The sequence below is a fragment of the Gasterosteus aculeatus genome, chromosome 7 (assembly GCF_964276395.1).
Source record: "Gasterosteus aculeatus chromosome 7, fGasAcu3.hap1.1, whole genome shotgun sequence".
NCBI lineage: Eukaryota > Metazoa > Chordata > Actinopteri > Perciformes > Gasterosteidae > Gasterosteus > Gasterosteus aculeatus.
In genome coordinates, this window is record NC_135694.1 from 20007093 (window position 1) to 20024385 (window position 17293).

A 17293-nucleotide genomic window follows, 5' to 3' on the forward strand; every position below is an offset into this window, starting at 1 on the left:
CATCTTCTATTTCTTCCGCGGCACCTTTCAACTCCTTCACACTTTCAGCTATTAAAACCGTTCAAATATTAAAATGTTCAGCTGCTTTCTGGCTTGAGGGCTATGACTTTTCAGCTTTCTACCTCTTATGCTTGAATTTATATAAATCAATAATCATTAATATTTTAACATGGTTTTCAAATGGAGTTTGCTTTCAAATCCTCCTAAACTTCTTCAACTTTCAGATTTTTCAGCTTCGCAAATCTTTCAGCTACAGACACCATTTCAACTCCCAAATGTTCACACAAGTCTCAACTATTTTATGAAAAAAACTGCTTGTGGATATCTATTGTACTTTTTTCATAATCACTGATTATGTTTCACTAGTTTTTCGCTCCGTTTCTGACTTTTACATGAGTGTGTATTGCGTCTGCTAGAGGGGGACCTCGCGGGCTAGAGGGTGAAGCAGTGCAGAAATCTGGTTAAAAAAGTATGGAACTTCTGTCCTTGCAGCCAAAGTATACACTCTAGAGGCTTCATTTCTTCAGATTAATGAGGGTATGGTTGTGCTGATTGGATTAATGTGTTCATGGAATCCCATAGTTTTTTAGTTTTGGCGCAAGGAGTGTTTGAGTGACACAACCTCTGCCAAAAGCCCCATAGGCTCCAATACAAATCTGCCGACATATTTCTCACAAAAATCCACAAGGTACACGTTTTGTAAACGGCCATAGGAGCCGTATTTATTACCGGACAGACATAAAAAGCACATCCACGCGTTCGGTAGAGTCTTGGGTCTCATACAAACGCCGTATTTTTTAGATAGCTGTTATAGTTTTGCGCTGGTTCTCATTTGTGTGAGGTGTGGATTCTGTGTAACTTGCTGCCATGTCTCTGCATTTTGCAGCCGTTAATGAGCACAGGTGCGCCGTTGTCGTGGTTACGAGCACTCACATGCTGCAGGATCTGTCTGTGACTCACAGCTGCTCGCTCCTATGACCTGATTAGTGGAGTCACATGACGCAGCTATGCTTTCTGTCAACAGACCAATATGATAAAGACACTAGCCCCCCCTCCCCCCTCCCCCCTCCACCCTGACCTCTACTTACTGTTAATCACTCTCAGTCAGTCAGTCAGTCTAATTCTCCTCCCCTCTCCCTCTCTTCCTCACCACCATTCCCTTCCTCACCCTCTCACCCTCCCTCCCTCTATCTACACCCCCCCACCCCACCCAATCCAATAGGTGCGCCGTTGCCGTGGTTACTCGTAAACACGCTGCAGTATCTCTGTGTGTGACTCACAGCTGCTCCAATGACGTGATTAGTGGAGTCACATGACGCAGCTATGCTTTCTGTCAACAGACCAATATGATAAAGACACTAGCCCCCCCTCCCCCCTCCCCCCTGACCTCTACTTACTGTTAATCACTCTCAGTCAGTCTAATTCTCCTCCCCTCTCCCTCTCTTCCTCACCACCATTCCCTTCCTCACCCTCTCACCCTCCCTCCCTCTATCTACACCCCCCCACCCCACCCAATGCAATACGTGCGCCGTTGCCGTGGTTACTCGTAAACACGCTGCAGTATCTCTGTGTGTGACTCACAGCTGCTCCAATGACCTGATTAGTGGAGTCACATGACGCAGCTATGCTTTCTGTCAACAGACCAATATGATAAAGACACTCGCCCCCCCTCCCCCCTCCACCCTGACCTCTTCTTACTGTTAATCACTCAGTCAGTCAGTATGTCTATTTCTCCTCCTCTCTCTCTCCCTCTATCTCTTCCTCACCACCCCTCCCTTCCTCACCCTCTCACCCTCCCTCCCTCTATCTACACCCCCCCAACCCACCCAATCCAATAATTTCAAAATAAAAGCCACATGGAGGGAATTTTTACTGTAATGTTTGTGATGAGGCCTATTAATTAAAAACTTCTTAGTTTGAATAACAAACATTCTGTCTCCCACTACGAATATTACTCGTACTTCTAGTACTACAACTGATACTTCTACTACCATACTACTAGTATTTCTACTGCTATTAATACTACAACTACTACTAATGTTATTACAAATACGACTATGGCTAATAGTATTACAGCTGTTTCTACTGCTATTGATACTAAACCTACTATTACTGCTAGTACTACTAATACCACAAGTATAACTAATACTACTACTAATATTACTACAAACAATTTTAAACAAATTTAAGCTCCTGCAACTTCTGTTTTTAGAAAATCTATTGAAATTCAGCTTCCCCACTTCCTGTATTTTCAGCAGTTCTTTAAAATAATTTCAGCTATTCTTATGCCTCTATCAACAGCAATTTTTCACTATTCATTTCTGTATTTTTTTGCAATATTTCAAATTTATTTCAGCTGTTTTCATTTCTGCTTTTTCAGCAAATCTATTGAAATTCCTTTCAGCTTCTCCCATTTCTGTATTTTCAGCAATTTCAAATTCATTTCAGCTTTTCTAATATCTATAATTTCAGCAAATGTATTCAAATTCCCTTCAACTTTCTGTATTTTCAGCTATTTTAAAAAGTTCATTTCAGCTTTCAGCTTTTTGCATTCCAACGCATTTTCAGCAGGAAATGCATTTTCTAGTTATTATTTATCTTCACCCAATGGTGTTTAATCCCAAGTAATATTCTTAGTTTTCTGCATCCACAATGAGACAGCCCCTCTTGCACCACTTTTCTGTTAAAATCTTTGTTTAGATCATCATCACCTGGTTGTTTAATTTGACGTGGGTAGTCACACTATGATTTTCCACCAAGAACTTGCTCAAATATTCATTTTTAATCTTGTCAGATGATTACTATAAAAGAAATGGTGAAGGATATGAAATGTAACTACTTCTTAAGTCTCTTAAGCAACATTGGTGTCACAATTTTATTAAAACAACAATGCTCATACTCTGTTAATTGTGTTCTTTTAGGTAGTAATAAAGCTGCTGATTAATTTAACGTGGTTATGTATTCTTTTTTTGATCTTGATCTTTTCATCAAGTGGTTTGGAGAAAAAACAATTCCCCCACAACTATTTACTTGTAGCAGTCTCTACAGATTTACAGCGGTTTAAGGCCAGATTAATTCCCTGAGTGAGTAAATCAGTCATCCGATGAGAATCGCAACAATCCTGGCGTGACCACACCACGTTCATAAGGTGGAGTCTTTGTGAATGCAGGTGGAGCCTTGTAAGTGGCCCTGTGGGCTCGCCATGTACTTCTGTTGTTCTGTTGAATTCCCATGTCGAGCGGGGTTAATTAGGAGGAGTCTATGGAGGACTCTGCGGTGAGTTTGCACCGTGGAAGGTGGGGGAACCCAGTAATAAGGCGGCCAAATGATGAAGTGAGTATGGAATTCATTACAGATTTAGCAAACATTACGTCCCCATAGCATCAATGGACACCCAACTAGTTGTATTTACAGTTTAAATGGTGGAATGCAAACAGTGCGCTTTTTGCACACCATCTGCGGACAGTCCTAATCCCTGCCTATTTGCCTTCAGCTACAAATATTAACAGGCTCTTCTACGCTACACATAGCAGCCAATTGCACCATTACATGCTGCTTTCCTCCCCCCGCTGTGCAGATCTATGCTAGCACAGCTGCAATGCAGAGATAACGGAATCTCTAACTGTGTCTCTCTTGGCTCATCTGTGTTCAACTTGTTTACACAAAAATATGTTTTTAAAACGTCATCATAGCAGTGAACATTTTGTCAATGACTAACAATATAAAAGGTTTCAGATTAACAAGTCCCCTACTGTACATTAACATTTTCATGACTTTATTATAACTATTTAATTTTATGACTTACTATATTATTACCTTTTTGTAACATACTAAACTCTACCTGTCTATGACAAATCTTGATATACAATAAAATGACTCAATCATGTGTATGTTATGAAAAAGTGATAGTATATATATATATATGGAATAGTAAAAAGTCACAAAAAATGTAAATCATAGTGCGTCACGACATTTCACTGTAAGGTCGTCAAGGGTTTGTATATAAAAAGGTCCTAGTGTATGGAGCCTTGGAGTAATATCTCTGGAGTAACTTCAGTCCAAACCAAAATCATGACATAGTAGGTGAAAAAATATGTTCTTCAACAGTCATAAATACTGTATACAATTTAATCTGATCTAATAAATAAAACTAAAATTTCCAACAAATGTATAGCAAGGATGATCTCATCATTCTGTGCACCCTCGTCTTCTTCTTTTTGATGGATATAAGTATGATGGATGGAAATGTGCTGCTGTATGTGGATTTTATCTGACTTTTAAGGTTAGTTTAATGAACAGGATCAGTAAAGTTGCAACAGCCAAGTAAATAAACCATGCTTCCACTGTGCAGCACCTATGTGAGCCACTTGCAAACATGTTGTTTTAAAACAACATATGTTTGTGTGTTGTGTTTGTGGTTAATTCTCATGTCACAGATTTATAAAATACCTGCAGGAATAAACTTAACTAAAGAAAACATTAATTAAGGAGTTGAAAATGTACGCAAATATTTTACTACATTTAGTTTAGCGTTCATGTCTCTAGAGGTAATTTCATATATTTTCAAAAAAGTAAAATGAGATGTAAGTAAACCAATAGTGTCCTTTAAAGCGGTCAAAGGATAAATCAGGTCTGTTTTCACATACACATTTTATTTTGCATCAAAGGATTGAAAAATGGCCCAACTGTATGTGGCTGCATATTCCTGAGGGCAAACCAATCTGGCAGGTAAAGATTCTTCAAAGGGCGAGTCATTACCAGGACAATGATCAGACCAAAACCATCCAAACGAGTGTGAAGACAATGCATCGTGAATCTCACTGGCAGGAAAATACTAATTGGCTGAATTTTGAAATTGAAAAAGGTTTTCAAAAAGATTTTTCCAATTTGGCAGTTGGTTAAGTCTATGAAACTTGGTACGGTGACAGTGTGAATCCATAACCATTCAAAAGAGTAATACATAAGAACAAATCTAGTCTCATTACATTGCATTTGCCTTCAGGTGACAAAAGAACAATGTGGGCATTTCCCTTTACTGTTAGGCTGTCCTTTTAATATTGCACTACACTGTATGCAACTGGAAATGACATTTTTTTTATTAACATAATCATTTTTGTGAATTGTACGAAAAAGACTGATTTGTCAGTGTCACTGCTTTGGATATCACAACAGATGTGTTGCTTTGTTACCATATAAAACTGTTTTGGTAACCCTTTTCTTAGTATTATGCATAATAAGATTTCCAGCAAGTAGTGTGAAACACAGCTTGTTACATTGGCATATTATTTAAGTATTGGTTAAGTACTAACCTTTTCCTTGTAACTCTCAATATCTTAGTGTTTATAACAATTATAGCACAGCCAAGAACATATATATTCTGTTTAGGTTCCGCTTAACATACAGTAGACGTCCCTCTTTGCCATCATGATTCTCTGCCTCAGCTCAGCTGACAATGGGCTTGTGCTTATTTTTACCAAAACGCTCTGTGCAAAGTACAACGATAAAGTAGCTTCATCAAAATAAGCTAACAGTTTGAGCAGTAATGAAAAAAATCATTCACAGTAATAAATCACAAAAGAGACAACATCAGGTTTGGCTTGCATAGCAAAGCTAAAGAAGGGAAAAAAAACATTAAAAAATATATTTACAGATTATGCAAGTCCTTTTTTTCATATTAGGTTGTCATTTGGCTGTGATTAATCTTCTTTCTCTCCACTGTGTGAACTTTAGTACAGAAAAAAGAAGCGGAGAAATAACATATTGTTTACTTTTTTTGAAGAGAGGATGAAAATAACACTGTGAGACTGGTGTCTGTGTCTGTACATGGAATTTACAAATCTGCATTTTATCTTGCACCCTTTCCTGTGTCTCCATTCTGTCTCCTCTCCATCTTCCAAACATCATTCTGTGTCACTCACGGAGAGGAAATCTCATAGCGCTTACAAACAAGGTGTCCTGGGACGGGGAGCAACTGCGGGAACGACGTCTCACAAGGACTCTGGAAGAGCAGACACACCAAGAACAACAATGTCAAATCTGTGGGAGATGAATACTTCGCTCTCAATATCGGCATATCCCAACCGCATTTAACTATAGAATGGAAATTGTTAGGCTTCTACAGCATTCCTTCTTTTAAAAATGATGCAGCATAATTCTGTGTTCAATCTCTACTGATCGGTACACAATACATAACTGCATTCTGCTGCTGTCTCCAATGACTACAAGAGACACATCTTGTCTTCTCTTTCTTTACAAATTGTTAGAGAAGTGAAAGCCACAATTTACGATTTATTATGTGCTCTGTATTCATCAAACAGCATGGATTTTTTTTTTATCTTTGTCAATCAGGCTGAAAACAAAGCTATAAAACGGACTATACAAATATTTAAAAGAAATCAGTCAAGCCTGCAAATGATTTTTCTCTGCATATACGGGTGACATTTTCTGCCTTAAATTACATTCACGGTGCGTAACATGCATACAAATATTTCCTCGCGAGGATTAACACCTACAGTGCTCCCTTTTCTCTGTGCTGCTTGTGGAAGGATGCCCGTTGTGGAGGGCTTCTGTGCCAGGTCTCTTGTGGGAACCCCTACTCAGGGTTCCCCTGTTGCATGTTGTTGTGCCGCTCCAGGAGGCCATATGCTGCCGCTCCAGCGTCGACACGGTCACCATGCACTCCTCAGAGGGGTCTGAGGCCGCAGCTGCCCACGAACTGTGCATGCGAGAACCCAGGCTGTGCAGGGACTTGGCGGCCGGTGTGTGGGCTGCAGCGGGGATGTGGCGAGATGAGCGTATTTGTGAGAGGGCGTAAATGAGACATCGGGATAAGAGCAGCTTGTGAATCTCAAAGGTTTTTTTGGGGTAAGTAATGGCAATGGACGCTTAAGACGTACCGTCGGTGTTGGTGTCTCTTCGTCTCGGCAGAGTCCCGACCTTGCCTGTCTGTGGTTTGAGGCCGGTCAGCGGTGCCCTCTTGTGGCCAAGGCTGTGTGTGCCGTGGTCTTCTGGGCCAGAGGGGTCAGGGTAACAATGCTGGTAGCTGTGGCCTGCAGAGAGGGAGTTAGTGAAGATAAATATTTGGCTAAGCGGTGTGTCAACAAGTATTTGGCTAACGTGCAGTGGATCGAGCTGAACACCAAAGAGCGATATGGATGTACAAAATCAGCTTTTGTTAAATACCCAGTTAAATAAAAGGAATGTGATTAATTTCTTGATAACATGTCAAACATACATTTGTACATGTGACGTCTTTAAACAACTTTTATAGATGATTACAATCTTACTTTTCACCGGATTGACAGTGACTTTACTAAATGTCCTGGTTCTGTCAGAGGAGAATACTTGTGTGCTGGAATTGCCCAGTTATCGCAACTTTTGGGGAATATACTATGATTCCGATTGTTAGACTTGAAAACCCCTCCCAGCTGCCCTGCTCTTTATCAGGTTGGATAGGATCCATTATAACTGTTATAACTTTTAGAGAAATGGGTAATATTCGCTGTTTCATCCGCTGCATAGGAAACCATTATTAAAACCTTTTACGCTCGACAGGAGCTCTAAAGGGCACAAAGGCCGAGCCAAAAGTGAGCCAGAACCAACGTCCAACAGGGATGTAGTCTACTCACTATGAAAGAATATGAGAGTGTTTCACACCTTTCGAAACATTAGAGCCTCGGCTACAATCTGCACTTATCCGTTCAAAAATACCCCCAAACACAACTCCAACAAGTTAGTAAATATGTTATGCAAATTAGTCGAGATGCTTTGCACACAGCGGTGCTTATGTACATTTTTTTTTGGATGCGAAATTTGACGCTGTTTCCAATATATTTTTTTTCAGTTCAGCACTGTGAAAACGTTAGTAATGTTAATTCATACAACAATGTGTTCATATGTGTCAAATACCATTAACATATATAAACGTTATAAAAACTATGAAATGTATATGCTTAACTACTTTGATTACATTGATGAGAGAAAAGTTTGAATGTTTTATTTAAATCAGACAACAGGAAATAATGTGGTGACAAACATTTAAAGCACTTAAATATAATATGGAAACCCCTGTGGAAATACTGCCATCACAATGGCTTTGTTCATGATTTTTCCTCACTGGACTGTTCTTCTAATACATGGCTCTTCTAATACATGTGACAGGTAAACAGAGTTTGCGTTGTAAATATTTTTTGTCACAGCGACCAGTAATTTGCCCTGCGATGTGTTATTAAAAGGGTTAAAAACACATATTCTGAAATTTCTTAACCTCTCAAACAATGGAGTCTAAAAATGGTACCGTCATGTCCCTGTGGGAGAAAATCTCCACTTTCACTTTACAGAAAGTCTTTCAGACAGAACCCTATTTATAAATGTGTCAAATGGTAAACTTTAGACATGTAGCTTTTCAATAGAGCACTTCTAAAGGTGTTTGAAACATTTTACATTATGGTTTTTGATATCTAGGACGGCTTCAAGTTACTTTTCAGACTGTCTGAATATCTCTTTGACAAAGAATACAAAAATAAAAAAGATACATATGATTAAGACATCTTTGATGTCCTCCGTGTTTCTTGACAACCATTCATTTGATTTACTTTACACTGCAGAAAACCAGAATAGTGTTGAGTGTGAAGCCAGTGCATTAACGGTTCTTGAGTGGTAAAAGACAACCAGTGGGTAGATGTGTGTTGGGGCCTGCGTTGTATTAGATGGCCGGTTGTGCTTCTTGGACTTTGTTCTATGACGTGTGTCTGTAGGTGATAGTTCTGCCAGAAAACCGCCCGCACGGTGTTTGTCACCTCAGGGATCTATTGACAGACAAATACATCAATATTGGACTGTGTGCCAAACCTGCGCGTGACAACAAAAAGGCTTTGCTAGGGAGAGCTTGTAGTCACGGTACCCACGGGCTTCCACAATCCACACACTGGCTTTGCCTTGCTACAAGACACTTCTTCCTGCACAAGCACTGGGCATTGTGATGGGAGTTTAACCATGTACTGTAAAATTGTCTCATATCGATGACATTTCTAAGGTGGCTGCAGTCATATAGTAGTGAAAAGAAATCTGTCTGCACTATTAATGCACAGCTATTGGACATATTGTCATTTGACATTAAGTCTATGGCCTTGTTCCTACATGTGTAACACCATGTATGCATTAAAAACCATATGAATATATTTTATTTTTTTACCATCAATGCACTAGTGGTCTACTGATTTAAAAGCAATGACTGCATTCAAACATTCCAAAAAACATACCTGAGCCCTCGAGGCTGTCTATGCTGTGACCAGGAGTGTAGTCAAAGCCACTCAGATTCTTTGACACCACAGCGTATCTGTCCTCCTCGTCCAAGTCCTCGTCTTCTTCAGAAAGGAGAGTTGCTCCCAAATCAGAGCCCAGTGTACCGGACATGAAGTCCACTGGAGGGATCGGGGTGGTCGACACGTTTGGACTGCCCTTCATGTGCCTAATTAATCGTGGGGGAATTACTGTATATTAGCGAACAAAACACATTTCCAAAAGAAAAGAGGTCAGATAATTAGCATAAATATTTAAAAATCCCGTGGAATCAGTGCACATCCAGAAAGGTAGGGATGCAATGTGCACAGACTATGATTGCCTGCAGTGATTCAACTGATTACTTCGGCAGTGGTGGTGTGTGTTGTGCTAACACAATGGAGTTGTAATTGGGCTGGATAAAGGATATCTGGATGGGCAGGGTTGTCACCGACATGCCTGTTATCTCCCCCAAAGCTGTCCTCCATGATGCCTCACACCCCGCCATAGAGGAGATGCATGCATAATTATCAACTCTATTTACTGATGTCAGAACTGCATGTTAGACTAAACCTAGTCATTACCCTCCAACACCCGTCACCTCTGCCTTCAAGGTTACCAATGCTCCATCAAAGGTGCAACCAATTGAGGGCTGTTTTAATCGCTCACAGGAAAGTAAACACAAGTAAATACCAGCATTATTAGGTGCTCCAATATTTGCCGTTGATATGCAAAATCCCAAACTATCAATAGGATGAAATGAATAAATTCACAGGTGTCCTAGTGTGCAAAGCAAGAATGTTTGAACAAAATTGTAGTGCATGGGCAAAGCATTTAGCGTTTAAATTACAGTCAGTACAGTACAAAAAATAGATCTAATTATAGAGGGAAATTGGTCTCAGAGTATATATATATATATATATATATATATATATATATAACTGGAGCCGTACCATGTCTGCTTGGCCACCTCGTATTGGTAAGCTCTGGTCAGCTCATCCAAGTGGGCCTGCAGAATGGACTGCATTTCCTCATGGTGGGCAGAGCTGAGAGACGAAGATGAGGGCTGGCTGAAGGAAGCTGCTGCCGGCGAGGAGGATCTTCCTCTCACGGGAGGAGTCGGACCTCCCTCCCCCTCCGCCTCATTGTCCAAATTCGGATGGCGGTACGTCTGGACGGACATCGGTGGGGCCCAACTGTTGCTGTCATATCTGGCATATGGACAGATGTTTTGTGTATTTATCCTCACATTGACTTTGCTGAGCAAAGGATTTTAAGGGAAAATGTTCCACTTTTTATGTAATTATACTGTTATTGTTGATGGTAAACATAGTCAATCGAAGCAATACATTTCTCAGTGCATGCTTTACCGACGGAGAGAGTTGTATCCTGCAGCTTGCGCTGTACCAGGGTGCATCGCAAGTGAGCTTCCGATGCCCTGAGGTCTGCCGGCCACTGCTTCGGCCTCTCTTTATTGTATATCATCAACCATATACTCTGGCTCGAACATGTTAAAAACACACTAAAATGTTTCCTCATCCATAACGTCCTCTGCTCTCAGATTTAGGGAAGCCATTGTTGTTCTTTGAAACTTATAATAATTTGTTATTAGGGCTGATTAAAAAAAATACACTGATTAATTGCAGATTTTGAAATTCATTTATCTTCTGAAGACTAAATCTTAAACACAAAACTACACATGATCATCTTGGAGGCAGAAGCTCTTTTCCAAGCTCTTTCTCACACACACACGCACACACACACACACACACACTCTTGGCAGAGGGGCAGGATATTGCATGTGCTTCTTTGGCCGACGTGTGTTTGCGTGGATCTGTTCCCAGGCAGAGGCTGATGAGATATGAATGTATCTCACCCTCCGTGGTTTTCCTGGGGGTAACGGTCAAGGTCAACCTCCGTGCCAGGAAGTGGGTGCATGGGTGGCGGAGGCAGGGGCATGTTAGCCCAGCACGTCCCATTTGATTTAGAGGTCTTTGTTCCACCCTTCACCTTCTTTTTCTTCCCAACCTTTGTACCTGGGGGGAGGTAAAGAAAAAAAAAGGAAGTTTGGTCTTCTCTAAACAATGCTAAGAAATACCTGTACACACAAACATGATTCTGCCCAGAATTCACAAACACACATTGGCCTCTATCTTTCTCTGTTAACTGAATTGTTGCAAACCTGTGTCCTAACCAGGGTTCATTATTTTTTTTTTGTGTGTGCTGACAGCACATTAGGACTTTTTTCAAAATGTTGACATTTCTTAAAGAGCCCCCAAAACCTGCGGCGAACCACTTTGTGCTGCCTCCCCACGTGCTCTACTATCTCTGGTTAAGCCTGACATTTAGACGAGCACACAGGCTGTTGTGCAAAGATACCAAAGTAAAGACAGAAATGCCTCGATGACTTTACTAAATGTATACACACTGCATAAACAACTCAGAACACTGAGCGATTTTCCGCCATCACTAATCAAGTTCACCCAAAGAAATGCGTCATGATTGGATGACATTTCTGGGCTAGATGAGCTCCTGGGGAAGAATTGTGATGAAGATAGAAGAGTAATTAAGAACATTATCCCGGGGGTTCATTTTCAGTTAATGTGTACATACATTCCCCCCTTTTCAATTTGTGCTTGTTCCGCTTTAGTTTTCCATCTCCATTCTGGTCATTTCACAGAAAGAAAAAAAAAAAACTTCCTGTCAACTTATTGCAAAATAGGGCTTTTACTGGAATGTTAAGTATTGCTATCAATAGAGACTCGCAATACATACACAAGGGTACAAACATCAACACACAAAAAAAAACATAATTATCTTATCTACAACGGGACTCGTACCACTGCCAGGCCGTCTGTCAGTGAGCGAGTAGCCCAGGTTCGCTATTTCCTGCTGGGCTTGGAGCGAGGCCTTCCAGCGGGGATCTGGCCTGTCCACGGCCAGCTCGTGGAAACTGTTGGACTGTAAAATCTGAGAGGTGGCGTAGGGGGTGGGCTGACTGCCTCGCGCCGGGCTGCTGTAGCCGGCCTTCCCCATGAAGTCAATACTGCTGTAGATGGCCCCATCAGACAACATGGTGCCTGTCTTCTCCACCGCTGCGGACGGTAAAACGTCTGAGACAAAAGAGGATGGTGGCAAAGCGAGGAGGGGAAGAGAAAAAAAAATGAATAGGGATCACAGAGAGATAAGTTGACATGATGTTAACGATCTTTAAGGTCATTAACACTCCCTGCTGCTCTGGCACTCTGTATTAGTTAAATACAGGACTCAAATGGACTTGATATGAATGAAAGTGATTATCTAGTACCACAATTAGCATGCACCACGCTGTGGAAGCCCGGTAGAGTGGTCACATGACCAATATTCAAGCAGCGCTAACCTTCAGCTTTACTTTCTTGCACGTATAAAAATTGCGGCTCGAGCGGGTTCCAATAAACAGAGGACATGCATACACATAGATGAACAATAAACACATATATCAATCTCGCACAACCTCGAAATAAGCCACAATGTCACGGCATGAGAATTAATGAAAAATTTAAGTCAAATATCAGGCTTGTCAAATCAAATCAGTCAAGTAAAGCCCTCAAAGGCTCTCTTAATTTGTGTGTATGAGTTTGTTTGTGTGTGCATGCTTCTGTGTGATGTCCTGTCACTGCGCTTCCTAATGGATGAGCATCAAAACTGTCTGACCAGGCGTTGCTAAAACTGCATTTCACAACACACCCGGCCTGCTCACCTCCTCGGCCAAAGTTGCTGCCACCCTTTGGACTCCCTAAGCCGCCATTAGCTGGGAGGCTCGTCGAGGGCCAGGAGTCAGCCAACCAGGGGAGGCCTTGGTCACCCGTTTTCAACAGGCCTGGACGGCTGCGAGAGGATGTTTGTAGAGAGATAACAGGAGAGAACACGGGGTAAGACAGAGAACTATTGACATAGTTGCATATCAAAGGTGCGGCGAAACAGGATTGCAAATTTTTCTCCTGCTGCATCAAAAACAAATTACTGTGCAAACTCATTCAGCATATTCTCGCCTGTGGAGCAGCCTCGCACACAGGCGACCATAAACCACAAAGAGACATAACGCGGCAAGTCTGTAAATCAGTCTACTATCTACCCTTCTCTCCACCACCCCTAATTCTCCCCCGAGAAACAAGGCAGCCCTAAATACACACTAAAATCCACTTTGGAGCCTTAGCACAACAGAAATTTACATTTTAAATTGAGAATCATGGACAGCCTCTGGCAGATCGGCTACACTGGTGCACCGTCTCCATGGCAACTGAGACAGCAGAAGCCCATTAGGTGGTTTGGGAAAGCTACTGTGTCTTTTGTCTTAGTGAAATACAACGGTCACGAATACAAGCTTTGACTACCAGGTAGAAGAGTTTTGGGCAGAAATTTAGGGACAAAAACAGTCACAAACATTTCTTATCTGCAGCCGTAAAACTAGGAAGGGATTCAATGCCTTGTGCCTCCGTTTCATATTTATTTGCTTAATGTGCGGCTACAGACTACATTTTCCAAGTGCCAAGGGAATTGTTCACAGCTGATCGCTCAAAGGTGTTCAAACAACTACGTCAATAATTTCCATTTTAAAATACACAAGCACATACATACATTTATACATTTGCTGAGAGACGAAAGCCAAACACTGACACAATGACATAAATGTATCTATACAACACATAAAAACACAATATAATACACATAAAAGGGGTAAGACCTTTATTTTTAGTCTATTTGCTGACCTATCTATTTGCTTAGCCTATCTGCTTGCTAAGGTGTAACCAAACAGAAAGAGGGAGCCTACTCACATCCTTCGAATTTTAGTGGCTACAAAGGTAAACTTGAACTTGAGCCTTTTGAGCTGTCAGGATATTCTCAAGGTCCAGTCCTTTTGTTGTTATATTCCCCCCAAAACACATCAGAATATCCTACGCAGATAGCATTTTTTTTTCCAACAGCACATTAATCAACTCTGCCCTACACTACCTCGACCTCCGGCTCCGCTAACAACCTTGGTTGCACTGAGAGAGAACCAGGGAACACAGCCCTCACCTGCATTAATTGGTAGCACTCAGTTCAAAGGAGTGATTAATGCTCTCATCAAGTGTACCATCAAGTGTGCAAATCATATACCGAAATATTGGAACCTGTATGCAGATTTGGTTTGGTCGTGAAATAATTCTTTAGTACAGGTATTACAAAAGGCTCTTGTCACTAAGAAGGCAGGCGCAGCAGTACGGTGCGAGCACTCAGTCAGTGGTAAAGCCTTTGCTGAAAGGTTTCATTTTAAATTCTTACCTTCCATTTCTGATCAGGCCTCTGTCTCTTTGGAAAGTAACTTTTAGAGAAAAGAGGAAGGACGGGTTAAATTAAATCTTGCACTACCACCATTCATTTTAATAAAGCAGGCTTAACTGGGATAGTTTAATACATAATGATGAATGCAGAGACCTACCTGCACGCGTAAAGGTAAATGATTGAACTGCAATTGAAAAAGAAGGAGAAAGTGGATAAAGTGTGAGGAATCATATGAAAATATTTTGTCACGCTCAAAAAAGAAATTCACAAAAGAAAGTGTGGAACTAGGAAATTAGGCGCCCGCTCTTTTTTCAATGATGGTATCAGCCTGATTTGATGAAACTAGGTGCTCTATTCATCTAACCACTGGATTGCAGCATTTTCTGAATTACACTGATTGCCCTGAGGGAAACAGTACAACTGAAGGTGAGACACTTGAGCACTTTCGGCCCGGGCCATTTGTGTCTTCATCAATCAACTTATTCACTATTTATTTTCAAGACGAATTTCATACCTCTTTTTTAAAGACGTTTTTAAAATGGAGAGGAAAACATTTTTAAATTACATTCTGCACAACATGACAAATGTGACACCTTAGAACGAAAAAAAAAGACAATTAATACTTTGTTTAAGTATTTAATACCAACATAAATAAAACTATTGATAACATATTTATCGTCATAGAATATTAATATTTAATATTTCAGTAAAACTGAAATGTGATGTTTTGATCTGACACTCCATTTGTTTTGAGAGAAGGGATCAGAAAAGCAGCACTCAATCTTATAAATGCCCATTAAATAAGGAAATCGCACCACTCTCTTCCTAAGTAACTTCAATGAAAGCTGCAATACACGCTACGATAATGGCGCATAGCTACAGTATATGCCAGACTCACTGAGGGATAAAATAATATTTCATACGTAAACCTAGACGCGCCTCGCGTTAATGTGCAAACAACACCGGCCATGGTCTGATAATAGAGTGGGATGTTAAATTACTTATTCCACATGAATGTATTAGCCTGTTGAGGTGAGGTGCGGACGGAACTCAGCACAGTTGATGCACATCAGTGCTCTGTGAATTAAAGTAAATAGGGCCTATTTCCATCTGTGCTGAATACATTTCCTTTGTTCTGAATTTTGATCCAACTCAAATGGAGCCACATGGGATGACATCAGCTTTTGTCCTAGAAAGAGAACCCTAATGTGCTTTGTGATTCTGTCTCGGTGCAGAACCATGTAAATTGATTTCTTTTTTTCTTTTTTTTTACCTGCATAGTTGCTTAGTCCCTTCCTCTTTTTTCTCCTCCAGTACAACCAGGCACTGAAGCCCATGAGAACAATCCAGCAGGCCCCTCCCAAACCGGCGATGAAGGCTGGCTGCTTCACCACGTCTGAGATGCTATTGTTTCCTTCCGATCCCGTCATTACGTCTCTCAGTTCTGCACCTTGAGGCCCCGCACGGAGATAAATATAACCGAACACAAGCACACAACAGACACAAATTAACAAATAAATATGATTCAATAGAAGCAGGGTTTAAGATTAATTTTTGAATGAAGATCAAATCAATTCCATCTCCACTGCGGCTCAAAACATGCCTTTTGTTGGTGGTTGAATACAAATAAAACCAAGAAATAGGCGTTTTGAATGAAAGAAAAAGATCCACTTGTCAGTTAATATTAAACATTTAAAAAAATAATTAAAGACAATTTAGTGGACAAGCTAAAAGATGGGACTATGAATTCATTGACGGAAGGAGAAAGGACGCGCTGGGGGAAAATGTGGTAAAAGCAAAAAGAAAAGAAGAAAAAAACGGCATCAGTGCATCCAATATGTAGGCAGAGTAAATCAATTCAGCATTGCACTTATCAACTTGAGCTGCAAGACACAAGATTGACAGAGCAGCTCTCACAGAGTTTGATTTTCTGTTGCAGCTACTGTGCTGTGAAATTAGATTCACAGTCTCCAGCAGGAACCAACCCCCCCCCATCATTAAGCTTCAGTCCGCATGCCTATGTTTCCTTTTCTCTGTGCGTTAAGGGTGTTATTATATATCAGTCAGAAGTCACAGATGAAGAGCATCTGGCCTGGGCTTCAATATTGATTCGGGGCTTATATACTCTGGGCATCTTTTAGCAATTTGACGAGATGTGATAGGCTGATAAGATCCAACAAAAACACAGTTGACTTTGTTAGCGCCAGCTGGACACACATCGAAGTGTTATTGATATGGCAAACAGTACTTGGCACAGCGTTACCACACACTGCGCTTATTAACGAACCACAATCGATTCCTCTGTAGACGCCTGCGTTGTAAAGCGCAATCTTCTTTCTTCTAGTCTAATAAATTGATAAATCATTTTTCCAGACTCGCCGTCCGTGAAGGAGACTGAGGCCCCTCATTATGAGCTCTTTTTGTTTGACCCCAGATTTGGTATGAGTGTGTGTGTGTGTGTGTGTGTGTGTGTGTGTGTGTGTGTGTGTGTGGATTACCTAAAATGATGAGTTGGGGTTTGCTCTTCTCCCCCACCCCTGCACTGGTGCATGCAGCCACCTCCACATGGTACTGCACTCCAGTCTGCAGCCCCTCGACAACCACTGAACGGATGGTCGCATCCACAGACTTATTGACATGAAAGCGGGTTTCGTTGGCCAGACACCAGATCTGACGGAGACAGACACGCCAGACAGAATTTATAATAAGG

The 17293-nt window shown here is 41.0% G+C and overlaps 1 protein-coding gene across 1 annotated transcript in view; it reads right to left on the reverse strand.

The window, feature by feature from the left end:
- Window positions 1-5075: 5075 nt before the first annotated feature.
- Window positions 5076-17293, reverse strand: part of LOC120822509 (roundabout homolog 2) — a 68438-nt gene continuing 56220 nt past the window's right edge. Inside the window, exons 16-27 of the mRNA XM_040182268.2 lie at window positions 17082-17253; window positions 15857-16033; window positions 14741-14767; window positions 14584-14623; window positions 13019-13146; window positions 12120-12392; window positions 11156-11315; window positions 10233-10490; window positions 9261-9469; window positions 6897-7049; window positions 6513-6767; window positions 5076-5998 (exon numbers count right to left, since the gene is read on the reverse strand). Of these exons, the coding sequence (XP_040038202.2) occupies window positions 5997-5998; window positions 6513-6767; window positions 6897-7049; window positions 9261-9469; window positions 10233-10490; window positions 11156-11315; window positions 12120-12392; window positions 13019-13146; window positions 14584-14623; window positions 14741-14767; window positions 15857-16033; window positions 17082-17253 (1854 nt within the window). The 3' untranslated portion in view covers window positions 5076-5996. The remainder of the gene's footprint in view (window positions 5999-6512; window positions 6768-6896; window positions 7050-9260; window positions 9470-10232; window positions 10491-11155; window positions 11316-12119; window positions 12393-13018; window positions 13147-14583; window positions 14624-14740; window positions 14768-15856; window positions 16034-17081; window positions 17254-17293) is intronic.